The 27,897-nt window shown below is 37.4% G+C and overlaps 1 protein-coding gene across 8 annotated transcripts in view; it reads left to right on the forward strand.

Annotated features, from left to right (window-relative positions):
• The window catches only part of SCN3A (sodium voltage-gated channel alpha subunit 3), an 80,409-nt gene that overhangs the window by 47,075 nt on the left and 5,437 nt on the right, over positions 1 to 27,897 (forward strand). For all 8 annotated transcript variants that reach the window (XM_023745363.1, XM_023745368.1, XM_023745384.1 and 5 more), the window contains 8 exons: positions 7,410 to 7,530; positions 8,902 to 9,056; positions 10,038 to 10,211; positions 20,776 to 20,898; positions 23,476 to 23,748; positions 24,614 to 24,667; positions 25,691 to 25,828; positions 27,070 to 27,174. In XM_023745363.1, the coding sequence (XP_023601131.1) occupies positions 7,410 to 7,530; positions 8,902 to 9,056; positions 10,038 to 10,211; positions 20,776 to 20,898; positions 23,476 to 23,748; positions 24,614 to 24,667; positions 25,691 to 25,828; positions 27,070 to 27,174 (1,143 nt within the window). The remainder of the gene's footprint in view (positions 1 to 7,409; positions 7,531 to 8,901; positions 9,057 to 10,037; positions 10,212 to 20,775; positions 20,899 to 23,475; positions 23,749 to 24,613; positions 24,668 to 25,690; positions 25,829 to 27,069; positions 27,175 to 27,897) is intronic.

Raw genomic sequence — 27,897 nt, forward strand, 5'->3', positions numbered from 1 at the left:
TGCTGACATTGAACACATTTCAGGAGCACATTAATGTTAGCTGTGTTCTTTTTTTAGTAATTATTGTGCACATGCATGCAAGCATGTGTGCATGCGTGCACACACACACATACACACACACATATAACATATTCTTAAAGTGACATTTTGGCTCAAGTTTCTTAGTTGTTTTGTTTTGTTTTTGTTTGTTTGTTGTTGTTTTTTACCACAAGTAGGAAAAGAACATTGAGCTGTGCTTTGGAGAGCACAGTATCGTATCTCTTTGCTGACAAAGTGAGAAAACAAGCAAAACCCAGCAGAATGATACATTTATCACAGAAAAAAAAAAAAGGAAGAGAAAAAATTTTACAATTTACTTCTGCTTTAGGAAGAGGCAGTAAATTAATCATTAATGTAGATGGTGTATGAAACCTATCTAATCAACTCCTTTTATTGATTTTCATAATAAACTCTATCCAGCTGTAACACAGTTGGGGAGAAATTTTTAGATAAAAGTTTTTAGAGGTAAAAAAATGAATTGCTGTTATTATATAGTATATGACATATGATATATATGGACCACTAACAAACAGTCTGGTATGAAAATAAATATAAAGCTTTGCATGAAAAAATGTAAGAAAATTTAAGGTACAGATTTCAAAATAGTGATCTTTTTCTTTTTGAATAGTCTGGAATTACACAAATATTGTGACAAGATATAACATATAATTTTGTTCATTTTTATCTTTTTTAAAGTTTCCATAATCACGATTTCTTTGAATTTTTATATAATTATCAATTTTGACAATTTAATCCTTAAAAGGTTTCATTGTCTTCCTAGGTAAAGGATATAGAATAAATGCTCTTAAGAATCATATTTGAAGTTGAATTCCAAAGCACAATCTAGCATTATCCTGCTGTGACCTTCACTGCTTACCATTCTTACTTCTCACAGGGGTAAAATCGAGCGGGAGCCATCAAGAATGCAGCTCTGGGGGTTTTTAACCAGCCAGAAACTCGTGCCACCACTTTTACCCAGGTTACCCAAGCAAGTGTATATAAGTACAATTACTTTCTAAATGAATCTTGACTGGCCTGCATGCTACTCAGCTACGTTCCTTCCCCTGCCGTGGCAAGGAACTGCTAGACATGCTCAGCTGCTCTCTGCTGAATCGTGTGACAACATCACAGCATGGTCAGCTACATGGGCAGTCCCAACATCGTATCTGGTTCTGCTAATGAGTTTTCCAGTTTAGTCTTTTTACACTTTTAAAAGCAATAATTGCATGATCATAGGATTTATATCTATTTTAAAACATGATAGGAATGTTTAAAGTTCAAGATAGTCAAGAACTTGAGGGCATGCATTTTTATTTATTTATCTGCTTTTATTTCGTTAAAATAAGACCACAACTTTTTGTTGTTGATTCAGCCCTTATAAGTCAATTGTATTACCAAAATGAGACTCACATAGATGTTTAAATAGTGCTTCCATTTTCAGATCTGTAAATATAATTTTCAATCCATCCAACCCATGTGCTCCAAATGGAAATGTTTGTTTTCATGTGTTTTGGGATAAGCTCTTTTAAAAGAAGAGTAGGGTGACTGTAAGTTTTTGGATATGAAGGGCCGTAGTCTGTATGCATTTGGGCACTACATATCTTGGATTTCATGTAGTTTAGAAAAGTTGTTAAATCATATGTCTGCAAAACCCTAAGTGATCACTGTAAAGTAATTAAAAGGAGGAAAGCATCATTATATGGGGTAGGAAAAGTTCCTTGTGTCTTGATCATTAAGTAATTGGTCCAGTGTACCCATTTTTAAAAATTTCCCTGATCTACATTAATTTCTCCCTAAAATGTTCTACCCAAAACTGAGCAGGCAAAAAAAGAGAGTTGGAAAATTTCCTACTTTTGAATATTAATTATAGTTTTATGAAGAGTAAAGGGCATCTCCCAAATTTACTGTAGGTTTGTGGATTAACTAAATGTCTAGCTTATTCTCTTGACTCAACTTTTTCCTGTTGATATCATTGCTTATTGGAGCCTGAGTGAGGGTTTTGGGAAAGAAATTATAAAGCAAAAGTGAAAGGTTTATGAATATTGGCAATTTTCAAGGCTCTTGGTGAAAAATGATATTTAAGTAGAGTTTAGGGTTGTTTCTAGGTTTGATTTATAAATACTTTCTTATTCTTTAGAGATAACTGATAATTAGCTGTAGACTGGAACAAATTCAGAAATAAGATTAGTAGTGAAAAATAGAAAAAAAAATGCAGTCCCAGGATATTTATGCATTTTTTTTTAATTTAAAAATGACTGAATGTGAGGTGTCTCTTACAAAAGCACAGATGGGTGTGTGAATAGCCATTTTAGAGAACTGTTCTGGTGCTTTAGTATATTTCTACTGAAATTACTCAATGAAGGCTGGTTTAGATGACAATTTTTTGTGTATCTTCTCAAGATAAACCAGCCTTTTCTTCTGCCCTCTAGATGTCCCTTTACCTTATCCTTCAATTACCACATAATTATTTTTAGTTTCATATATTCTGTCCTTATTAAGGCTACTTTAAAAGGAGTACAGGGGGGATTGCACATTTTAAATGTTGAGGCCAAATCAAATACAGGTGATTTATATTTTTAACCATTCAAAAAGTGGTCCATCAAAGAGAACTATTGGTTCTAGTTGTGTACTTCCTGCCTTGGATAAGCAACCCAATGGTCTCAACTATGTGGCTACCTGTTCAAGTGAAATGTCTTCATTCAAGATATGGATATGCATATCCAAAAGATCAGACTAAGGCCCGATAGTATGTCTGACCAAAAAATTTTCCTCTTCTACTTACAAGACAAAACCCAGAAGGGGTTTTGAGATCAATGGCTAGATTTTAAAGGCAATCTGTAATGGCTGAATCTTTTATTTTTGCCTCTTGAATCATACAGCAGTTTGTGAGAGTCAAACATTTGATAGCTGATTGAAAACAAATGAAATGTGAGCGCATTTCAGTGGAAGTAGGCCAGTTGCTAACATTCTCTTCTATCTCTGAAAGTTAAATTTCATTATTTAATTGGATAAAAATCAAGAGGAACATTCATCATAAGGGGAGGATTTCTATATAAGTTCATGCTATCAGGGGAAAACATGGTCTCATGGCTTTCCTGGGTGCTGATTCTGGTATTTCTGATGAGTGGTACTTGTAATTAATCTTCTTGAAAACTTCATGTTCAGGTACCATGTCTTTGAGCGCATGGTTCTTGGATCAGCGTGCAGCTTCCACAGCATTGCGCCAGGCTTCTGCTACAGCCAGGCATGTGTTCTGCGGCTGAATTAGGCCTGGAGAATGTTGCATCTTAAAACCTGCTTTCCAGTGTGCATTTGTTCAGCATAAGCCATCATCCCTCTGTAGACTCAGTAATTTCTACAAGGGATGGGAGAGTCTAATCTTAAGTGCCATCCAATATGGGAGGAGCAGGAAGAAAATAGTACAAGAAAACAAGTCTCGGCTTGTACTATGTGGCTTTATATGAAAGCATAAGCATTGCATCGTTATGCCTATAGAGCTAATCATGTTTTTCAAACTACTTCAGAACAAGTATTAATTTTAGTTATTTAGTACAGTCATTAAGCTCCTTAATATGAAAAAATTCATTTCAGGTTTTCTTTGCTTTTTTTTATATCGTTGTAGTATCACAGCTATGGCAATATAGCGAAAGTAAGTTCTTTTTTGTATTTATCACCATTCACTTGCTTTTAAATCAGTTACATGTGTTTAAATAGCCATCCTGGAAGTCATTTGGGTTTGGCCAAGATAAAATGTATTACAAACTACCCTCTACCAGAGTATGAATGTCAAAGTGTTGAACTTAGAAAATGTTTAGATTATGTAGATAGTATTTTCTCAATGTATAGAATTTTAAATGCTTAACTAGTTTCCTGGGGTCTAAAATCATGATTTAAAACCACAGCAATAAAATTTTTTATGGATCCAGTGAATAGAGCATATAAGGAAGTATATCATAATCGGTAAGTTGTTATAATGTAATGACAATCTAAGCTTTAATTATAAATGCAGGTAAATTTACAACTTTTATGTAGTTGATATAATATTTTTATAACTTTCCTATGACAAAATTGTGGCCTATGAAGGTTATAATATGAAAAAGCCTGATTCTTCAATTTAAGAAGAATTAATCTTATATCAACTTCAATAGGGAAAGGAGCTTCCCACAGAACACTTTTTAGTGAAACGAACAGTAACCTACCAACTATGTTTGAAGCTTTGGTGCATGAGGGTCTACAGATCTCTGAACATTCCTTAAGGAGCTTTACAGATTGTAAGTTTAAAGAACTTATCCTTAGAATCAGAAAATTCCTGGATAACAGTGAAGCGATTCTCGTTGTAAAATAGGTTTGAGAAGAGAAGGCATGCAGAATTTTTTCCTTTTCTGTTTTCAAAAAACATGTTATGTCTCACAATACCAAGCAGATAGAGGTGAACTAACTCACTACTGAACCTCTTTACATTATGATTTTGAATGCATAGTCTCTAGAGCCATTTAGAAAATTAAAATTATGTGTATCCAAACATGTTAATCACATTCACCAATGTTTATAATCCAAAGACAGTACCATAACAAAAATATGTATTGAGGTCAAAACTTAGTAAACAGTAGATCCAGTTGTCATTCAGATTAGCAGCTACTATTACTGGTGCTGTGAAGAGTTTGCTTTAAATAAGTATTTGTATTTAAATATAAGACATAATATATAGCAGAAAAATATTATGAAAAACAATAAACATCTTAGAGTAATATTAACAGTGCTAAAATTAGAAGTGAAGGGTGAGTATATTTTCAAAAGTTTTCAAATAGGAAAGTACATGTGTATTTATGTGGGTATATACATATATACTATTAATTTCTTCTCTCAGATTTCTTTATTGAGTGTCTGCCAATATTTTAGAGAAACATTTTTGAAATATGTTTTTATCACTAAAATATTAATTAAATAATTCCTATTTATGCAGAAAAATGTGTTTCCTAATACAATTAAATAAGCTCTGTTAAGACAATAATTATTTATCAAAATGGAGAGATGAAATTATCTAAATACTATAATTCTGTCTGTAAGTGTAACACAGCCCAGCTGGTGCAGCTCAGTGGTTGAGTGTTAAACTGTGATCCAGGAGGTCACAGTTTGGTTCCTAATCAGGTCACATGCCCAATTGTGGGCTTGATCCCTAGTAGGGGGTGTGCAAGGGGCAGCCAATTGATGATTCCCTCTCATCACTGCTGTTTCTATCTCTCTCTCTCTCCCTCTCCCTTCCTCTCTGAAATCAATAAAAATATATTTCAAAAAAAATAGAGTAACATAGAAATATAATTATTCATTTATTCACTCTTCATAAACTCAACAACGGTATTGTCTATTTTGTGCTTGGATTGTCTGGTGTGTGTGTGTGTGTGTGTGTGTGTGTGTGTGTGTGTGTGTGCATTTTGGTATATATGTTTTTGTATATGTACAAAAATTATAATTTTATCTGTGGTAATTTATATATATAGATATAGATATATAAATATATCTATATCTATATATATGAACATATTTGGTGAAAACAAACAAGTAAAATGGACTAACGATTCTATGAAATTTAGTGTGGAGAAATAATGCAAGAAATAAAGGCTTCATGGGAGATGGACCATGACCAGGCTCAAAATAAATCATTGAGCTTGGACTGGCCAAGAGGAAGAAGCATGAAACTTTTTATAAGTAATCTCAAAAAATATTTGTTTTTTTGCTGGTTTTTGTATGCAGTTGTGATGTTATCATATTATGCAACTATGATATTCTTGCTAACACTCATTAAACATTATAGTGTCCAACCCATAAAACAGTGAAATTAGAAGGGGAGAGTTGTTGCCAAGTCTAAATAATTATCCAGCATTTTCTTCGTAATACCAGAATCGGCTGCAATTCTATCCAGCAATAGCTTTCCTGGGATTTTCTTAAAAGAATAATGATATTAAAAGAAAAGTCCTCGAAGAAAATATGACCACCTCTCAAAAAAATAGAGAATTTTAATGGTAAAATTCTTGTACTATAATGATCCTATGAACCATCAGCCCAAAATGATGGCCTCGCTTCTCTCTGTAGCATAATCCAGGATAGGAGGTATTTCATTAGAGAATTATATTTTGACTTAATTTTCATAATCTATTTAGTTGCACCTGGTTAACTTCACGCTCAAAGTAACATCACAAAAAGTATCATCTGGATACTACTCTTCAATTGGGTCGCATTATAACATATCTAACTATATTTGTATTATGATTTCAGTAAATCAAGAATTTTGAATCAAATTTTCTCCTGCGCTTAGGAAGACATTTAGGCATATTTTAGTAACACATTAACTCTTTCAGAAGGCTAGGGCAGAGTGACCCTTCCATTCGGCTACTAAAGCTAATGGAGGCTTTGAAACCATTAAGATGACCATGCACCGTTCTTTCATTCTGAAAGCTTTACATTGCCTAGGTTTTGCTGTATGTCATGTCTTTGCATCAGTTTTCATAAAATGTTGCACATCCATAATGTCTTCCTAAGTGACCTCAGAGTACTTATTAGATATTTATTATTGTAACATTAAAGTGGTTCTTGCTAGCCACGTAGCATGTCACAGTGATTTATTTAATGGAAAGATCCACAGCCTGATCACATGTTGAATTAAGAATGTGCTCCTAATAAGTCAAAACAAATTCTGAACAATGTCATTTATGAAGAAATTCCCATTTAGAAATCTTTAGCAAATATTAAACAGGAGAGAGAGAAAGAGAGATCATTTTTCTGCTAGTAAAGAAGTAAAGTAAGAAGAAGATTATGTAAGTCAGAGAAAAATATAGCTCAAAATTGAAGTATAATGACTTTGACTAATGTTAATGAGCCATTCTTCCTTTCTAAAATTACAGAAACATGGACAGTAGTACAGACAACTGGTAATGTTCTTTGCCCTCTGAAAATTTCCATTGGAAGAGGTGGAAATTAGAATTTGACTTGATACATTTTAATTAACATAATCAGTAGTGGATGCCAGCATACCAAACTTTTATCAAACTATTCTTGAGTTGGCCTGCGTATTGATGAATTAAATGCTTTTCATGTGGCATTCATATGTAGAGATCATAAAACTAGTTAACCGGTATAATCTATCTTTCCCAGTCACCCACATTGAATGCTGTCTAAACTTTATTTTCTCTGAAGTAAGTCAGTAGTTACGTTGTTTTGAATAGGACTTTAATTATGTTAAATTATTAGTACATAATTATCAGTAATGTTAATGGAGTCAAATACCATTTTTTTTCACACAATGACAGAGCATTTCCAATTAACTAATAAAAGGGGAGAGAAATCACATCTTTGCAATGGGGTTTTGTTTCCAGAAATTAAATGGAACCAGCTCCTCTGAAGGAAGCACCGTTGATGTTGCTCCGCCCCGAGAAGGTGAACAAGCTGAGGTTGAACCAGAAGAAGACCTTAAACCAGAAGCTTGTTTTACTGAAGGTAAACTAGCTCTAATGTGATTAAATGTAATCTCCCTTCTTTCCTTACAGAGACCGAATATACCTCATTTGACAGAAATATTTCAAAGAAATGGTGAAGGCATGTTTATCCTTTTCTTCCTCTTTTCTTCCAAAAAGTTAATTTATCTATATTTCCGGATTGTATTATAGCAGTGGCCACGCCTGTGCAATTAAGATGATTTGACATGTCTTTTTTTTTTCCTCCAGAATATGGAAAAGTTAACCTTATGAGATAAATGGCATTCTGGAATGTCATCTCATTGATACAGCAATGCCTTCAGACTCCATTGTTAGTGTGGTGATTTGATTTATAGCTGCTGCTATCATTACACCCCATTCCGCCCTGGCCGGGTTAGCTCAGTGGATAGAGCAACCCGGGTTTGATTCCAGTCAAGGGCATGTATCTTGGTTGCAGGCTCCTCCCCAGCCTGGGCCCTGGTAGGGGCTCATGCAAGAGGCAACCAATTGATGTGTTTCTCTCACATCGATGTTTCTCTCTGTCTTTCCCTCTCTCTCCCACTCTCCCTAAAAATCAATGGAAAAATGTCCTTGGGTGAGGATTAACAAAAGAAATAAATAAATTTAATTACACCCCATCCTTTACAGTTTCAAATGTGCTTAATTTGTGCTGTGACCAGAGCTGTTCGGGGCTGTAGCTGTGTTGTAGAGCTTTGTCAGGGAGAACAGTAGTTGTTCTCACAGCAACCACTACAGCATCTTGCTTGTAAATCAATAGAGATTTGCTGATTCAGTGTGATTGGATTAAATCTGATGAGGAGAAGCTCAGAGAGTTAGAGCAGAAGAGTAGACGGAAGTTAGAAATACAGTAACATGAAAGCAAAGAGGGGGAAGACAAAGGAATAGAGATACTGACTGACAAGATGAGTCATAGGTGTGACTAAGAAAAGCACTGAGGCTGAAAATAAATTAGCTCGGAAAAACTGACAGTGGCCGATACTGGGGAACACAGAGGGATTTTCTGTGCATGAAAAGAGGGAAATGAAAATCCAGGATCACATCAAAAAAAGAATAAGCAATTTGAACATGTAGTTTTTCCCTAATCCTGACAAGTGCTATTTTCATCAATGGCCTTGAGGTAGAGAGATCCTAACTAGTGTTAAAGAACGAACCCATTTATACTTATGCAACTTTTGGTAAAGTAATTCCTTGAATTCTAGGAATTGATGATTCCTTATACTGGAGGGGTGCTGAAGATAACTAGGTAATGAAGTAACCAGTTACCCTATAAAATGATGATTTAAGACTGAGATGGGAGTAACAAAATTTATTTTTTCCTAATTAAGAGTAAAATTTATTTTCCTAACTTATTTCATTTACTCTTATCTTTTAGGATGTATTAAAAAGTTTCCATTCTGTCAAGTAAGTACAGAAGAAGGCAAAGGAAAGGTCTGGTGGAATCTTCGGAAAACCTGCTACAGCATTGTTGAACACAACTGGTTTGAGACTTTCATTGTCTTCATGATCCTCCTTAGTAGTGGTGCTTTGGTAAGTCAAATGCATGTTGGCAAGAATCAGGTCTTAGTAACATAGCTTATTCTCCGAAAATACCAAAAGCATACACTGAGTTTAAAAAACAAATGAGGCCTAGCCGGAGTGGCTCAGTGATTGAGCGTCTACCTATGAACCAGGAAGTCACTGTTCAATTCCTTATCAGGGCACGTGACTGGGTTAAGAACTCAGTCCCCCAATGGGGGGCGTGCAGGAGGTAGCCAATCTATGATTCTCTCTCATCATTGATGTTTCTATCTCTCTCTCCCTCTCCCTTTCTCTCTGAAGTCAATAAAAATTTTAAAAGTTTTTCGAAAAGCAAATGAGATATACCTGTGCCTTGCAGAGCTTAGCATCTAGGGTTTAACTATGCAAAATTCAGTACAAAATAAATCAGGACCATGATGAGCCAGATGGACTTTCTCATCTGGTGTTTATCTAACAGATGTTCTCCTCACTGAGAAAACCATTTCCAGAGACATTCTGTAACTATGTTACCTTCCATATCAAATACCATCCACTTGTCCCTAAAAATCATATTAACACTTAGGGAATAAAAAATGTATCTTGATTTATTTATGTCTAATCAATTTATTCTTTCAAAATAAACCAGGTCCTTCAGGGAAACATTCAAGGTCGTATTGGAATAAGTCAAGTCTTTCCCTCATTAACAAAACTTCTAATTATTTTTCTCAGTGTATATTACTTCTCTAAAAGCATGTCTTTGTAGCAGTAATTTTAATAGAGATTTGGTATGAAAGCAAGGAAGAAAGCACATACTAAATCAGTAAAGATATTGACATTTATTTGACCACATTTTCCATTAGTTTTAGTTTTTAAATTTTGCCTGATGTCCAATGTTTGTCTGATATTAGCTAATACTTATCAAATTATTGCTGTGTGACCAGTATTATACTAAGCGATTTTATCAAATATATGGGGAAGGCAAGCCATTCAAATAAAATTCTTCATTCACAGGCTTTTGAAGATATATACATTGAACAACGAAAGACTATCAAAACCATGCTTGAATATGCTGACAAAGTCTTCACTTATATATTCATCCTGGAGATGCTTCTCAAATGGGTAGCTTATGGATTTCAAACATATTTCACAAATGCCTGGTGCTGGCTAGATTTCTTAATCGTTGATGTAAGTATACTGATTAATTTTTAGAAAGTGATTTCTTAAATCGCAAGTTTGACATTTCATATATATCTATAACTAAAACCTTGTCTTTTGAGAACTTAGTTTCACTAATCCTGACTCAATTATGCAGTTACCTTTTAAAATATGTATAATAGATACAAAAATTAGAAAAGTCTCATGGAAAACAGAAGTCCTAGAAATGTGGACAGTGGTAACAGAAAATACCGAAATATGTTCCATGCCACAAGAAGACAGCTCTTCTTTTTCTGAAAGTTTAGGACCTCAAATTCAGGAATAGCTAAAAAAATTTCTGCTAATTGACAGATCTAAGCATTTATCTTATTGACAGTTAAATTAAAGTAAGTTCAAGGAAGTAAAATCAAGACAAGCTTTGGGGCCAGGCATTGTGAGAACTACCTCTTACACTTACTAGGGAACATGTTATTAAATAATGTTAAAATAAACTATACTGTATTCATTCAGTCACATACACGCAGAGACAGTGAAATGCATTTCTAGTCTTAAACCAGTAGCTATATAGCCCAGTAGTCATCAAATATTTAGCACCCAAAGAGTGAGGTGTAGGAGTCCTGCTCTAAACTGATTGTCCTGGGGTGAGTAGTCATAGGAATGTTGGCAGTAGTGGAATCTGTTTAACTTGCAGTTTATTTTTTTATTTTTATTTTAAGCAAAATAAAAATGATAGTTACCTGGTTCTTTGTAGTCTGTGATATTCCATTGCACAAGGCTTCACAGCCTCCCAGCAAGTACCTCTAGCTGTTTCATAGCAATCATAAAGCACTCTATTTTTAGCTCTAACACTTGGCACTATAAATCAATGATTGTCATATGTGTGCATTCATTCTTTTTATCGTTTTTGACAAGTATGGGCTTATCTAACTTCTACTTTCCTTTCTCTCACACATACATACTCATAATTCTATAACCAAAATGTGTTTAACCCTTGGAGTTGAAAAGAAATCTGCTGCTGAGTCACTTTTAATAGACCAGAAATAACTTCCAATTTCCATGGCTGGTCTTTAATGATTAATAGAGATGAGTCTCAATATTGTCCTGAAAAGCTATCCATCAAAGTTAAGTTTAATATTCTCATATTCTGCAGCTGGAATGGACCTTAAAGAATATCTAGCCTTTATTCTAGATAGTTTTCTGAAGAGTTTATTCTAAACTGAAGCCTCAGTTTAAAGAATTTTCCTAAAATAACACAATTTAGTAACAAAGCTGAGATTAGTGTCCAAATTTCCTAATTCTAAATTCAAGGTTCCTTACCCGCCCCCACTCCCAGATTTCATATTTAACTGGTACAAATGTAATATTTTTTCAGACTGGCCTTGTGATTTAGCATTTATAATCTCTAGCTTCTCCCTGAAATGATTGAACACTAAATATATTTAAGAATCTTCTCTGGTTCGAAAAGATTTTGCCATGTATTAAGATAATCCACAAATGTAATAGAACTCCAGAAAACTCTGAAGTTTACTGAATATTTACATTTACTGAAAAAATGTACATTCACTGAAATACGTATTACATTGCATTTTTAGTATTTCCATGTATTTTCCTCATGCAGAAGACATGAATACCATGCAAAAATCTCTCAAGAGCAGGGGTATTGTATCATCTTTGTATCCTTAACCACCTTATGTAAATGGTTATTCAGGTGTCTATTAAATAATGTCAAAAATGAATAAATTAATGAAAAAGAATGGTTCCCAAAAAATTACTTTCCTTTTAGTGGGACTGAATTAGTAGATTAGAACTGGGTACTTAAAGTCTTCTGTCATTGGGTAAATTATATTATCTTAAATGGGTCTATTTTCTTCTTTCTCCTAAAGCAGGAACTGAAATATATGAATTACTGTAATCTCAGATAACAGTTTTTTCTCAGACCACTAGGCTAATGTAAATGTAGAGTTAAAACAGTTTTTGAAAGTATAAGTAAAATATATGTAAAAAGGGTTAACAATCTATCAGGTATTTTTGCAGTCACAAAACTAAACAGCTATAGAATTTTTTTTAAAAAATCTGAGGTATAAATGAAGTATGTCATACCTAAAGCAATATACTTTCAAACGTTGAAAAATTTACTTATATAAAAAATGTACTCTATTTTATTCTCTACCTAAAAGTAAAAGTAAATTTTAGTGAGCTACCTGTCCAGCCTCAAAACATTCATTCAAATATTCTGAGCACTTTGTTATTGTAGATAAAGGAGAGATAAATAAGACAGATTAAGCTTGAGCTTACACTCTAATATATTTTTTGCTGATCTGACAGGTATAATTTTGATTCATTCACAATGGATGGCTATTGTTGTGTTGGCTGTTGTTATTATTTTGACAACTTGTGGGAAAAGAAGTCAGTGCCCATAAATAGTCAGGTATTACTTTTTAAAAAATCTTGTGGCACCTTGGTTGAAAGTCACTGTTCTATGGGAGTGTAGAACAGGTAGTAGAGATATAAACAAATAAACTCTAAAAATAAGTTAATAGATTGTGATTGCTGCTATTAAATAAAACAGGATAATAGGATAGAGAATTACTACAAAGTGGGGAACAGGAGAAGAGTATTAGCTAGACTGTCTAGGGAAGGTGTCCTTGCAAAGGTAAACGATGAGGTAGGGTATCTTATGCTGCTATAACAGAATACGATAGGCTAAGTGACTTAGAAACAACATAAACTTCTCAATCCCAGATCCAGGCACTGGCAGATTCAGTCACTGGGGTGAGCCTGCTTCTTGGCTCCTACAAAGCTTTCTTCTTGCTGTGACCTCACATGGCTGAAGGAACAAAGGAGCTCTCTGAGGTCTTCTTTGTAAGGGGACTAATCCCCTTCATGAGGGCTCTGCCCTTATGACCTGATCACTTTCCAAGGGTTCCCACCTCCAAATATTATTACATTGGGGATTAGGTTTCAACATATCAATTTGGGGGTAGACATAAACATTCAGTCTATAACCACGGGCCAGTCATTCAAAGGCCAATCTGAAGGTCCTAGAATGAGTGTGAGCAGAGGACACTCAAGAAACGGAAAGAAAACTACTGTGCTTGTGTGCGAGGGAACATGGGTAAGAATGATAGAAACTGACTTAAGAAAGGTACCTGAAGGCCATGCAAGAAGTTGTGTGTTTTTATTCTAATTTATTATATATTGTGTATATTAAGTAATTTCGTATGTATTAATTATAGTTACAATAGGAAGCTCAAGGAGGGGTGTGTGCAGGGATCTGATCTATAGTTTCAAAATGATCATATCTTGATGGGGAAAGAATAGCAGAGTTAAAACAGGGAGACCAACTAGAGAATTGTATTGATAATCTAGGAAAGAAGATTGTGTCAGACTGAGGTGATGAGACTGAATGATGGACTGGATGTGTGGTGTGAAGAAAAGGGAGGCTTCTACAAATAGATTTTCTTTCAACCCATGGTTGAACAAACAGGGGAGAATGAAGCCATTCACTGGAATGGGGAAGATCAAAACACATTTGACCAGGCGAGCAGATGGTAGGTGGAAGAGGAATGTACTAAGTTTGAGATGCCAATTAGACATTTAAGAATATATGTGGACTTTTCTATAAGACTTGAACTCTAGAGAGAAGCCAGGACCTGGTTATGAATTTAGGAGTCATTAGGTTATAAATGGCATTTGAAGCCCTGAACCTGGATTAGACAGAGAATGGACTAATTAAGAGCCTTTCCTAATAGTAATTAAAATTATTAACCCTAATTTAATGCTTACTGTGTACAGTTGCTACTAAAAGCACTTTATATATGTACTCATTTAATCTTCAAAACTGGATGAGTTAGAAACCATAATCACTCTCTTTTTGCAGATGGGGAAACTAAGACGAAAAGTTGTTGTTTGCTTAAGTAAATATAGCTAATAAGAGGCTAAGATAAATTTTGTACTCAAATAGTCTGACTGTGCTCCCAACCCCTACATTATAAAACTTATTATCAATATCTCTTTTGAGTTATAAATTATTTGTTAATCCTCTTAACACTCATGTGATGTAAGCCTTATTATCACTATTTTGCTACTGAGAAAATGAGGTTTGGAGAGGTCATACATCCAGTAAGTGGCAGAGCAACCTCTCTCTAGCACTGTGCTCTTTGCCCCATATTTGCAGTAGGGCACACACCTATTTGAAATGTTGTGTTGCACTAGTCAAAGAGTCCCCACATTGTACTCCATGGTGGAATGGCAACAATTGCTAATATGAACACACCTGCCTTGTTCAGCTGGAGCTTTTGTGAAGAGAATTAGGTTAAATTAAAAGAACTTCCAAAGGAACTGAATAACATAACTTATTGTCATTTCATGTCAATTTCTGATCTCTCTGCAGACATACTTTCATGTAAACAGTTTAGTATGTGCTTTAGCTTTTTCTATAAATGTCTCTTAGTAGGGATGATTTTCTTTGTTCCTCTTTTAGCATCATCAATGTTAATAAGAAAACTTTCTCACTGCTCATGGTTAATCGATTATCCTATCTACACTAATAAAAGAGAAACATGGTAATTAGCGTATGACCGCTACCCTTCCCATTGGTTAATCAGCATATCCTTATGCAAATTAACTGTCAGCCAAGATGGCGGCCAGTAGCCATGCACTGAAGCAAACAGGGAGGCTTGCTTGCTCCAGTGACAGCAGACTCCAACGTTCCCCGCCTGACTTGCCAGCCTCTCAGCTGCAACTCTAAGCAAATGTTGCAAATATAGAAGCTAAACAAAACCCTAGAAACCGGCTTTCAGTCAGCCGGGCTTCAGCCAGCCGGACCGCAACATTGTATCAAATACAGAAGGTAAAGGCCAGAAACCTGCTTTCAGCAGGGAGGCCTCAGAGCTAAAGCTGGCCCAGAATAGAAAAAAAAGAAAAGAAAAAAAGGAGCGGTTGGGAGCTTCAGTCACCCGCCAGCCTGAAAACGGCCCTCAGCCCCTCAGCCCCTCAGCCAGACTGGCCAGGCACCCCAGTGGGGACCCCCACCCTGAAGGGGGTGTGACCAGCTGCAAACAGCCATCATCCTCTCATCCAGGCTGGCCAGGCACCCCAGTGGTGACCCCCACCCTGATCCAGGACACCCTTCAGGGCAAACCAGCTGGCCCCCACCGTGCACCAGGCCTCTATTCTATATAGTAAAAGGGTAATATGCCTCCCGGCACTGGAATCAGCGGAGCCGCGAGGCCTCCCAGCACTGGGATCAGCGTGACAGGGGGCAGCGCCCAAACCCCCTGATCGCTCTGCGGCTCTGTGTGTGACAGGGGGCGGGGCCACAACCTCCCTATCTGCCCTGCTCTGTTCGTGACAGGGGAAGGTGCCCCAACCCCCTGATCAGCCCTGCCCTGTGCCTGATAGGGGGGAGCTCCCCAATCCCCTGATCACCCTGCGGCTCTGTGTGTGACAGGGTGCGGCACTCCAACCCCCTGATCAGTCCTGCTTTGTGTGTGACAGGGTGCGGCACCTGAACCCCCCTGCCCCCACGGGCCCTGCTCTGTGTGTGACAGGGTAGAGCCATAACCTCTCCATCGGCCCTGCCCTAAGTGTGACAGTGGCAGCGCCCCAACCCCCTGATCGGCCCTGCTCTGTGGGTGATAGAGGGTGGCGCCCCAACCCCCCTCCACAGGCCTTGCTCTGTGTGTGACAGGGTAGAGCCATAACCTCCCCATTGGCCCTGCCCTGAGTGTGACAGGGTGCAGCGCCCCAACCCCCTGATCCGCCCTGCTCTGTGTGTGACAGGGGGTGGTGCCCCAACTCCCCTATCGACCCTACTCTGTGAGTGACAAGGGGGAGCTCCTCAACCCCCTGATCGGCCCTGCTCTGTGCATGACAGGGGGGAGTTCCTCAACCCCCTGATGGGCCCTGTTCTGTGCGTGACAGGGGGGAGCTCCCCAATCCCCTGATTGATCCTGCTCTGTGTGTGACAGGGTACCGAGCCCCAACCCCCCTGATGAGCCCTGCTCTGTGAGTGACAGGGGGCAGCACCCCAACCCCCTGATTGGCCCTGCTCTGTGAGTGACAGGGGGCAGTGCCCCAACCCCCTGATCGGCCCTGCTCTGTGCGTGACAGGGGGTGGCGCTGCAACCTCCCCATCGACCCTGCCTTGAGTGTGACAGGGGGCGGTGCCCCTATCCCCCAATCGGCCCCACCCTGAGCGTGACTGAGGGTGGCATCGCAACCTCCCGATCCGCCCTGCTCTGTGCATGACAGGGGGCGGCGCCCCAACTCCCCAGTCAGCCCTGCTCTGAGCCTGACCAGGGGCTGCACCTAGGGATTGGGCGTGCCCTCTGCCACCCGGGAGCAGGCCTAAGCCAGCAGGTCATTATCTCCCGAGGGGTCCCAGACTGTGAGAGGGCACAGGCCGGGCTGGGGGACTCCCCCCCCCCCCGAGTGCACAAATTTTTGTGCACCGGGCCTCTAGTTAACAATATAAAATTCTATATTTCATTCTTTAAAATATCATGACTTTTAGCACAAAGAGAGTTTAAGTCTTTAATTCTAGGCTTCCTGAAACCACAAGGCACCTTTCTAAATGCTTCCTAGATAATACCTACTTTTACTCCTCCTGTATGAGTACATTTATTTTCTTTTCCCTCTATTCATGTATTTCTTCCTGAATTCCAGTTTAGTCTGATGGTGGTATATCTATAAAACTATACAAAATGTCATCTTCAACCTACCCTTCTCTATCACTCTTCACAACCAGATGATCAGCAAATTTTTCATGTTACCAAATAAAAAATAAATTGGGGACCTGGGTCCTCCCCTTTAGCACTAACACCATATGACTAACTGGACCAAGAAATGGCTTACCTAATGTCCTCTGAACCTCCAGTCATAAACTCATAAAGTCTCTCTCATAGAAAGGTCCCCATGGCTCTCTCTTTCTAAGGGATATATCAGCTTATCATCTAGGATTCTAAATGGTGACAGAAAAGGCAGATAAGGGTTCCCTTATATAATATTAATAACAGCTAACCTTTGCCATAATTCATTTAATCTTCACAACAACCACTGAGGCATCTACTGTTATGATCCCAATTTTGTAGGTGAGGAAAATCATTATGTGAAATGTCAAAAACAATTCCTATTTTCCCAGAAAAAAAGGGTTAAACCCAAGGATAGATACATAGTTACATACTCCATAAACAGAAGTATTTTTCTAGTAGTGTACTGATTAAGGATGATGTCTCCATAAATAAAAATACTATGATTTATCTTTCAGCATGAATATAGTATTATTTTGCTTTACCCATCTTAAAATTATTGAATTATAGAATTTCAGACAAGGAAGTAAACTTAGAAATGACCTGGTTCAAGGTGCTTGTTTTCTTTGTGTGTTTTTTTTAAAGGTGTTAGAAATATTTAAATGAAATCCCTGTGGAACCCATGGGTCTGTGTGCCATACAGCAGCCCACAGTAAAGCACCACCAGAATTTGCTCATCTGTTCCCCAGGGATGAACACTTATAGATTATCTCCAGCTTCCCATTGCCAAAAAAAAACTTATAATTAAAAATAAATGGTATAATGACCAAAATATTTGCTTTTTATAGCTTGTGAGCATTGTGGATTTTCTAATCATGTACAAAGTTAAAGACAAATAAATAAACTGTAAAAGCCTAAGATAGAAGTAGAGGGATGTCAAAGGCAAAGAGGCAACTCCTGGCTTATAAACTCCCCTTACATAAAAATGAGCTCTCCTTCCGGACTAGTATTGCATAGGAACTGTTCTTTACTTCTCACAGACACTGGATATCCTTCACTCCATTCTTGCTGTAAACTTTACCCATACCAGTTGATCAAATCCCACCAGCTCCAGCATCCCTCGCCTCCCTTCTTTATCAACAACCCTTTGCCAGCACCCCCATGGCAGCTTTGTACCTGGCCCTCACCAGTATCTGAGCCCCGTTTCAACAGCTGCCTAGCATAAAGTACACAGGACTGTCCGGGGCTGGAAGAGAGCAGGTGTACACTAAGTGTCCTGAAGTTCCAGGTGTCCTTGCTCTAAGAAATACTGATTTAGTCCGTATGCTAGTTGAGCCCGATGGCGCTATTAATGAAAAACCCTCCATTTCATGAAGTGTTGAAGAGGCCTTTTGTGGTCTCACGGGTCTCACAGTGTAGATTATTGTTTCTATGTTCTGACTTCTATTGCAGATACAGACTTTACTCTGTAAATTGTGAAGGTGCATTATTCCCGTCTGTTCTCCTGCAGAGCTGTAGAGAGGTGCATGAAGGGACTCAGCTTTCCTGTGGAGACTTTCAACCAGTTCTGTTTTCAGTGCCATCCATTACCTCCCTATTTGAGAGGAACTTGGTGCCTCCAGGTTCAGCTCCTTTTGAGAGTTCATTGAAACAACTTGACTTCTGCAGGCACTTGGGTTTCTGCTTGGCTGAGAAAGTAATCATTCTTGTGCTCTCCATAGTCCAGAATTTATTTGTATTGTATTAAATTTATTGTGGTGACATTGGTTAATAAGATTATGTATGTTTCAAGTGCAAAAATCTATGATACGTAAACTGTATACTGCATTATGTGCCCACCACCCAGAGTCACATCTTCTGTCACCATATATTTGGTCCCCTTTACCCTTTATTACTTCCCCAGTCTCCTTCCCTCTGGTAACCACCATTTTGTTGTCTGTGTCTATGAGTTTCAGTTTTATATCCCACGTATAAGTGGAATCATATGGTTCTTAGCTTTTTCTGAATGACTTACTTTACTTAGCTTGGTATTCTCAAGGTCCATCGGTGTTGCAAATGGCAGTACTTCATTATTTCTTATTCAATTATTTATTGATGGATATATGTTAAAATTGTATAGCTCAAGCCCGGCTGGTGTGGCGCAGTGGTTGAGCATTGACCTATGAACCAGGAGGTCACAGTTTAATTACCAGTCAGGACACATGCCCGGGGTGTCGGCTCGATCTCCAGTAGGGGGCATGCAGGGGGCAGCCGATTGGTGATTCTCTCTCATCATTGATGTTTTTTTAAAAAATATATTTTATTGATTTTTTACAGAGAGGAAGGGAGAGAGATAGTTAGAAACATCGATGAGAGAGAGAAACATTGATCAGCTGCCTCCTGCACATCTCCTACCGGGGATGTGCCCGCAACCCAGGTACATGCCCTTGACTGGAATCGAACCTGGGACCCTTCAGTCCGCAGGCCGACGCTCTATCCACTGAGCCAAACCAGTTTCAGCTCATCATTGATGTTTTTATCTCTCTCTCCCTCTCCCTTCCTCTCTGAAATCAATCAAAAATACATATATTTTTTAAAATTATATATTTCAAAATTACCTTAAAGAATATTAAGGTTTTCACAATAGTTAACTCAATAAAGTGAGTTTTTGCGTTACACAAAATGACATGAGGCCCATTAAAATAAAGGCAATTCAATAATTATCAGCTTCCCCAGCAACACACCGAGCCACTCAGTCCAGTGTCGGGCGGTTATATGTCAGTGGTGCCTCCTAGCCTTTGAACCCACAACTTCCTAACCTGCCAGTACCTTTGGGTTCTGGCCATTACCATTTTCTTTTCCTATCAAAGCACGAACCTCCTTACTTTAGGGTCTTGAAAAATCTGCAGCCATTTATCTTTAAATAAAAGACTAAGTTGGGAGGGTGGAGGAAGTCTTCAGTAAGAAGCTCCAGAAATAAAAAGAGGTTGCTAAAGCCTCCTGAGGCAAAGGAACCCAGAATATAGAAGGCTGTGTGTTCTCTAATAACTTTCCCATCTTTCCAGTCTTCCGCGGCAGCAAACACTAGACAGAAATGAATAGCTCAATAAATTATCCTGCCACTAGTCAATTTTAATTTCAGGTCATTTATTTTCTGTTCAATTTTGTGAGATGTATGCTAAATTAAACAATGAGGGGACAGTGGCTCCGATTGTATCTTCCCTCAAAAGATTGTTGGTAGGTTCACTTATTATCCATTTCCAATAGCATCTTTCACAAGAAATTAAACCCTAACGCCCTTACGCCATCCAATGGATGCATTGACTTGATTACATGGCAAATGCCTCCACTATGCATAACCAAGATACTACATAAATTCAGGAGAGAAACATGGTTCCTAATCAATGTTATTAAGCACAGATCTATGAAGGATATGGCTTTTATACCAAACCCTGAATTATTAATGGTATACAGGGTGTCCTAAAAATGTATAGCTCAATTTTGAAAATGAAATATATTTTAATAAACACTACCTTTATAAGTATTCAAAGTGTGTGTATACATTTTAGAAGAATACCCTATATATGCAGAAGGGAAAAAAAGGGCTCCATGGGCGAAATATCTAACCAGAGGAGTTTCCAAATGTTTATAAAAATGAGCAAGGACTCCGGTTTCACTGGTAAGGAAAGCAATAGTATGAGATGAGGTTGGCCATGTAAGATGATCCCACTATGTGGAAGATGAAAGCTGCCAAGATATGTCTGAAGTTTTATATGGTTGCCACTGAAGATTAGGCCATATTCGATGCCTTCAGCCAGCAGTTTATTTCTTGGTGGACTGATGAATAATTTTTCCTTTTGTAGGTTTCTTTGGTTAGCTTGGTCGCCACTGCACTCGGCTACTCAGAACTTGGTGCCATCAAATCCCTCCGGACACTGAGAGCTTTAAGACCTCTAAGAGCTTTATCCCGGTTTGAAGGCATGAGGGTAAGGAGGCCAAGAGCTCTCTGATGATTCATGTCAGAATTAAATGTAGGTTATGATTTAGATACAGAGTGGGGTCATATTGTCTTGAAATTTATTTAATAGAATTACAAAGTTTCAGAGCAGGAATCTTAGAGATCACGAAGCCTAGCCTGAAATTGAAACAAGCCTTCAAAAAATTGTGTGGCAGAAGGAGGACTAGAGTCCAGGTCTTCTGACAAAAGTTCAAGGATGTTTCCAAAAACCATTTATTTCTTTTCTTTGCTTATACACATGGAAATGACTATTTACTACTGACAGTCATCCTAGGAGGGTTTTGTGGTTTTTTTCCCTTCAATAGGTAGTTTGATTCCTCAAAAATTACGGGTGATGCATGAAAGGTAAAATGGTTTTTGTGTGCTTTTACTTTTTCAATTAACATCACTAATAAAAATAGTTGTTAAACAAGAAAACAACACTAAATTGTAGCCTCTGACAAAATCTATATATCCAAAGAAAACAAAGTAGGGGGTTAGGATAATTAAAGATCGCAGGCAACCCTGGGGTTTGCTTTATAGATCTCCCTTTTAAGTGAGCATTCTGAATGAGGTTCACGTTTTCTATAGCACTTGTATTGTCCTCTCCTGCTCTCCTCCTTAGTGTATATTTTATGCATCTAAACATACCGTACACACTTGGATACACCCCCACTTGCAACAAACTCAAAATACTATTTAGCACAGAGGCCAGCTTTGTTTAATCCAGCTTACAAAAGCACATGGATATTGAATTTCTTCCAGGCCATAGGGCTTTTCTGTTAGGAGGAAGTTTGGATACTAAAAGCACCTCAGCCTTGACTTTGAGATTCACTCTTGAGGGTGAATGAAACCACTCTCCAGGCTTTTCAGCTCAGTGCACGGAAAGAAATACTCGGTTTGCACATTAAAATTTTATTATACTGATAGTTGATAATGGAAGTCACAAGATAATATTAATAAAATTACACAACTTCAGGTTCTTTTCACACCAATTTTTTGACCATTACTGACATTACATAAGCCCTCATCTGGTTGTATGACTTCATATTAATAATTCATTTTTGAGGGGACATAACAATTAAATGAAACAAAAAACATATATTTGCTTTAATCTGAGAAAAATATTCTGTCATTTTTAACTCAGTCATATGGCAAAATTAACATGCCAGCTATAAGATATGGTAAAATATATAATGCATTTATTTAATGACAAGAGAATTTATGGAGGTAATTTTACACAAATTTTAGTAACATAAAACCTGATTTCAGTATAATATATTTGACTTAATTTCTAAAGGAAATCAAATTCAAGTAGCATATAACAGTTTTGGATTCCAGGTTTTGATGTCAATTTAAAATTCTTTGGTGTTGATTTCTAAGATAATATTTATAAGATCTTACATAATAAAAGGCTAATATGCAAATTAACCAAACAGCAGAATGACTGGTCGCTATGATGCGCACTGACCACCAGGGAGCAGATTCTCAACGCAGGAGCTGCCCCCTGGTGGTAAGTGCGATCCTACAGGGGGAGCGCTGCTCAGCCAGAAGCCTTGCTCATGGCTGGCCAGCACAGCAGTGATGGTGGGAGCCTCTCCCACATCCGCAGCAACGCTAAGGATGTCCCACTGACAGCTTAGGCCCGACATCCCCTGAGGGCTCCCGGACTGTGAGAGGGTGCAGACTGGATGAGGGGACTCCCTCCTCCAGTGCATGAATTTTGTGCACCAGGCCTCTAGTTTTTAAATAAAACAATAGTTTCACTTAGTATAAATGCTTAAAAAATAGTCCATTATAAACCAGATTATATTAGTTAAGAAAAGATACTGTTGATAGCCCTAGAGATTTCAAAATACATCTTAATCTCTTCTGAATTTAGTTAAAGGAAAGATGACTATGACTGAATTTCTCCTTAATGAAATAGGTCAGCCTGGTTAAGTGACATGTGCCACAAAGTGAACATTTAAGAGAGTTGGAATAATAATGATGGGGACAGATTCAGTACTTTCATGTCTCATTTCCTAATATATTTTTTAAATTGAATTTATCAATAGGAGAAAAAAAAAGACTTTGCGAATTCCTAATCCTGTTTTTACATCCATGACAAGTTAACTTGTGCTGTGGATACAGATTTAATGCATCACTAATACTTTGCTTATTTGTAAAAGGTTTAATCACATTTTCCAGTAATCAATCATCTATTAACACTCTTGAAAATTAAAATATATTGCTGAATGATGACTATTTATTTTGTTGGTACTTAATGTATCTTTTTTTCCCCCTCTTTTTCCCCAGCATGCAAACATTTTCTGACTCCATCTGACTATATTAGGTTTTGTTTATTTCTTTTCATGCTTTGACATATTGTTTTCCTTAAATCCTTTAGCTCTTTAGTTATGTTTGTTTTCCTTCATCAAATATGTCCTAGAAAATACTAGAAGAAACAACTTGTCCATCTAGATTTTTATTTTATTTTCACACCCATTTTAGTACTAAATAAATGAAAGGAATGGTTTCCATGTTAACGATTCGTAAGCTGCCTTATCCTCATTTCTTCTTCTAGGTGGTTGTGAATGCTCTTATTGGAGCAATTCCCTCTATCATGAACGTGCTCTTGGTTTGTCTCATCTTCTGGCTGATCTTTAGCATCATGGGTGTGAATTTGTTTGCCGGCAAGTTCTACCATTGTGTTAACACAACAACGGGTAACACGTTTGAAGTTAGTGAAGTCAACAACTTTAGCGATTGTCAGGCTCTTGGCAAGCAAGCTCGGTGGAAAAACGTGAAAGTAAACTTTGACAATGTTGGTGCTGGATATCTCGCATTGCTGCAAGTGGTAAGTGGCTGCTGTGTGAGTTTTGAAAACATTTTCAAAATGTTTCAGTTAAGATCATTTCTCTGATGCTCTTTGTTTGAATGATTAATATCTAACAGTACAAAAGCAGTTGATGATAACACCTATACTACAAGCTTGACTTGACTATGAAGATGTTTTGCAATTATTTTATCATGTATTTTCCCCAGAGTTCAGCTTTTAGTGTGTTTTAATGTGATTTTATATTTCTGCTTCCTGTATTTCCTTATACTATTATCGAGCACTACTGTGCCATTAGCATTTCTAAGTTTTTGTAGCAATCATTACCAAAGGAGCAATCTTATGTATTAAAATAACAATGTATACTAGTATATTGAGTAATGAATTAAATGGATTATTAGCCATATAGTTAATTATTCCAACATATAAAGAGTATGGTTCTAATATATGTGAAAATGCAAACTTATGGAGTGAATTTAAAAATGAGTAATGTTTAATAATTTTGACTTAATTGACAGTATATTAACTAATCGATAATTACTTAATGAAAATGACTGAATTGTGTTTAAACACGTCACAGGTTTGAATCACAGAGCACACCTTAAGTATGAAAAAGATTTGAGATGGAGATGGGGTTTTATGAATCAAGCATCTAGTTAAATTTTAGCTTAAAAAAAGAAAAAAAGAAAAACCTTCCAAGAGAAACAAAGAAAACAAGTCCCAGACTCAAAATAAAATCTTGTTCTACTTCAATTTCATTTCTTCATTCAACTCGATAACACTGTACAAAAATTTATTTGTAATAACACTATCATGTTTTCATAAGGTAAAATGCATATTCTTGGATTAGGTTTTTATGCAGAATTTAAATATATGTTGTTTACAGGCCACATTTAAAGGCTGGATGGACATAATGTATGCAGCTGTTGATTCACGAGATGTAAGTGTCGCTTAAAAACTATTTATAGCTACTAGATATTTCATAGTGAACATCTGTGATAATTTAACTGAAAGGCCCAGAATTTTATATTAGACTAGAGGCCTGCTGCATGGATTCATGCATGGGTGGGGTCCGGCCGGCCCTGATCGGGGCCCATTGGGCTGGGCTGGCAGGGCGGGGGGGACTGTGGGCAGTTGGCCGGCGGCCCCACCCCCTGGTCAAATTCCTGGTCGATGGGACAATTTGCATATTAGCCTTTTATTATATAGGATATTATCAGATCATTTACAATCGTATGTAGAAATGACCTTTTTAAGACCATACACGTCAATGTAAATAATTTTGGGTTAATATATGTCTATTTTATGTATCTAAAATGAAAAGATATCTAACTTCCTAGAAAAAAAAAAAAAGATATCTAACTTCTTGGATCAGAAGGTGTAAAACTGATCCAGCAAATGAAACTGTTGAGATTAGGAAAGGTCTCTCCCTCTCCCTGGTAAGTATGATAAACAACCCGGGTCTGGGAAACAACTTCCAAAAATACCATGATAAAAGCAAGCAAGTTTCAAGGAAATTCAATTTTAAAAATAGGAATGAAAATAATTCCTCAGAGCATATCGTTTATGCTGAATTTTGCTCTGAGAAGTTGATGTTCTGTTATTAAAGCCGTATCTCCAAGAGCCAGCATTTCCATTTCCAAACCCAAATTGAAAATAATGCAAAAATATATATGACTAATAATAGGCTCAAAATGTTTGCCCTGTTTTTACCACTGTTACTTACTCTAAATAATATGTACAGATACGCCACAATGGGAAAACAGATGCAAGAACACTCATAAAAATTACAAACTTTCCTTATACTTCATCACAATAATTTGAAAAAGAATTGTTTTTGCAAACTACTGTTTCAGGGCAAGGCAAAAGTAGCTCTATATTAAGTAACAACACTCATCAAATTATTATTCGGTTTAAGTATTTATTGTGTTTTTAAATATTTTATATTTTTAATATTATTTAGGTTAAACTGCAGCCTGTTTATGAAGAAAATCTGTACATGTACTTATACTTTGTCATCTTTATCATCTTCGGGTCATTCTTCACTCTGAATCTGTTCATTGGTGTCATCATAGATAACTTCAACCAACAGAAAAAGAAGATAAGTATTCCTCAGCTCTCACCTCTCTCCATTCTGAGCTTTTCTCTGTTATATATGAACACTCGCAGTTATGACAGACTTAGATCATTTTTATATTCTTTTCCATTCACTATATGGTCAATTCAGCTGCAGAGGAGTCCAGCTCTAGTCACTGGCTCCTCTCCAGGGGCATCCTCTGCAGATCTGCTAATAGGGTCTTTCTGACCCAAAAATATGGCCACTGCCTCAAAACATCCAGTGGGCCTCCAGTGTTTTATCCTTGCTTATGAAGCATTTCAGGGATGATCTCCACCCAGTTTTCCAGCCTCATTTTCTCCATAACGTATTTTCTATATCCACTTCCCTAGTCCTCAGTGACTGCCCACCTACCTTCAACACTACTATCATTTTCTACACTCATGGCTGCATGGATTTTCTGTCTTTTTCTGAACAAGCCATATTCTTCTACCTTCATAACTTTATGTAGAATATGTTCTCTGCCTGGACTTCTTTGCTTAGCAAACCCTGAACCACCCTTTAAGGCAGTGGTTCTCGACCTTCTGGCCCTTTAAATACAGTTCCTCATGTTGTGACCCAACCATAAAATTATTTTTGTTGCTACTTCATAACTGTAATGTTGCTACTGTTATGAATCCTAATGTAAATATCTGATATGCAGGGTGGTCTTAGGCGACCCCTGTGAAAGGGTCGTTCGACCGCCAAAGGGGTCGCGACCCACAGGTTGAGAACCTATGCTAGGGTCTAGCTTAAGGGTACTCTCCTATACAAAACCCATTTCCGAGTCTTGGAATTTATTGTTATCCCTGCAGTGCCTGCAGTGCTTGTTTGTTGACACTGTATCTTATATCTATGAAAGTCTGATACCAGATACATTGTTTAGCATACAGGAGGTGCTCAAAAATTGTTGAATATAGAAGTAAAACTGTCAACAGTGAAATGGTTTAAGAAAACGTTTTTTTCTTTCACGAAAATATATGAGACCTCTGATCCTCCTTCTAAACATATTATAATCAAATTAAGATCCTGTACTAATCAGAGTTTTATGTGATTACAGGGTTTGCATAATATTTAAGTACTCAGAATTTCACATAAATGGGAAAAGCAGAAAAATCTGTATGAAGCAGGGTAATAATCCATTTAAAAACGGAGAGAGGATTAAAGGAAAGACCCAGAAATATTTTTGTAAAAGTGCTGTTGTAACACGTGTTGGGATTGTAACCAATTTTATTCTGTGTCTTTACTTTGGAGGTCAGGACATCTTTATGACAGAGGAACAAAAGAAATATTACAATGCAATGAAGAAACTTGGGTCCAAGAAACCTCAGAAACCCATACCTCGGCCTGCAGTAAGAATGACTCATCTTTAAAATTCCAAAGCCTGATTTCCATAGGATGACACTGGGCGGTGCTCTGGGTCAGAGCATATTGTGTGATATCACCAATACATAACATGACCTGATTGTGAGGTCCATGTTGTGTAACACAATTCACAACTGCTACACTCGATAAGACACTCAATAAGAATTACTAAGTTCTTTAAAAGGGGGAAATGTTCTTTACAGTCTGTCGATTGAAAGCCTCCAACTAAAGGGTTCCAGGTAACTGCTTCCCACGCAGGCTCAATGCTCCCACTGCTGCCAGCAATGAATGCACTGGGATCCTGCTCCTCTGATCTTGTTAAGGGTACCCTCTTGGCCTTTTAAGTAGATGGAGTTTTTCAGATTTCCCATCCCACACCCATGGCCTCCCTCTATGCTGCTTGTTCTCTTTATTCTTATGACTAAAAATATTCTTAACCTTTTTAGCAAGGAAAAGGATGTCATCAAAATAGTTTGTTTCACAAAATACCCACAACAAAAACATACTGGGAATGCATACTCTGTAGAGCTCCCTAATGACAGGAAGGCATGATAATGGGGTATTATGCTCACAGAGCTGTACTCTAACCCATCTGTCCTCTCAGATGTGTAAGTAATAAGGAAACTGAGGCCCACAGAAGGTAAATATCACACCCCAAGTCATAAAGCCTGTAATTGCTAGAACTGGGACTAGACAGGGTCTCCTGAATC

Source organism: Myotis lucifugus, unplaced genomic scaffold (genome assembly GCF_000147115.1).
Source record: "Myotis lucifugus unplaced genomic scaffold, Myoluc2.0 scaffold_5, whole genome shotgun sequence".
NCBI classification, from domain to species: Eukaryota; Metazoa; Chordata; class Mammalia; order Chiroptera; family Vespertilionidae; genus Myotis; species Myotis lucifugus.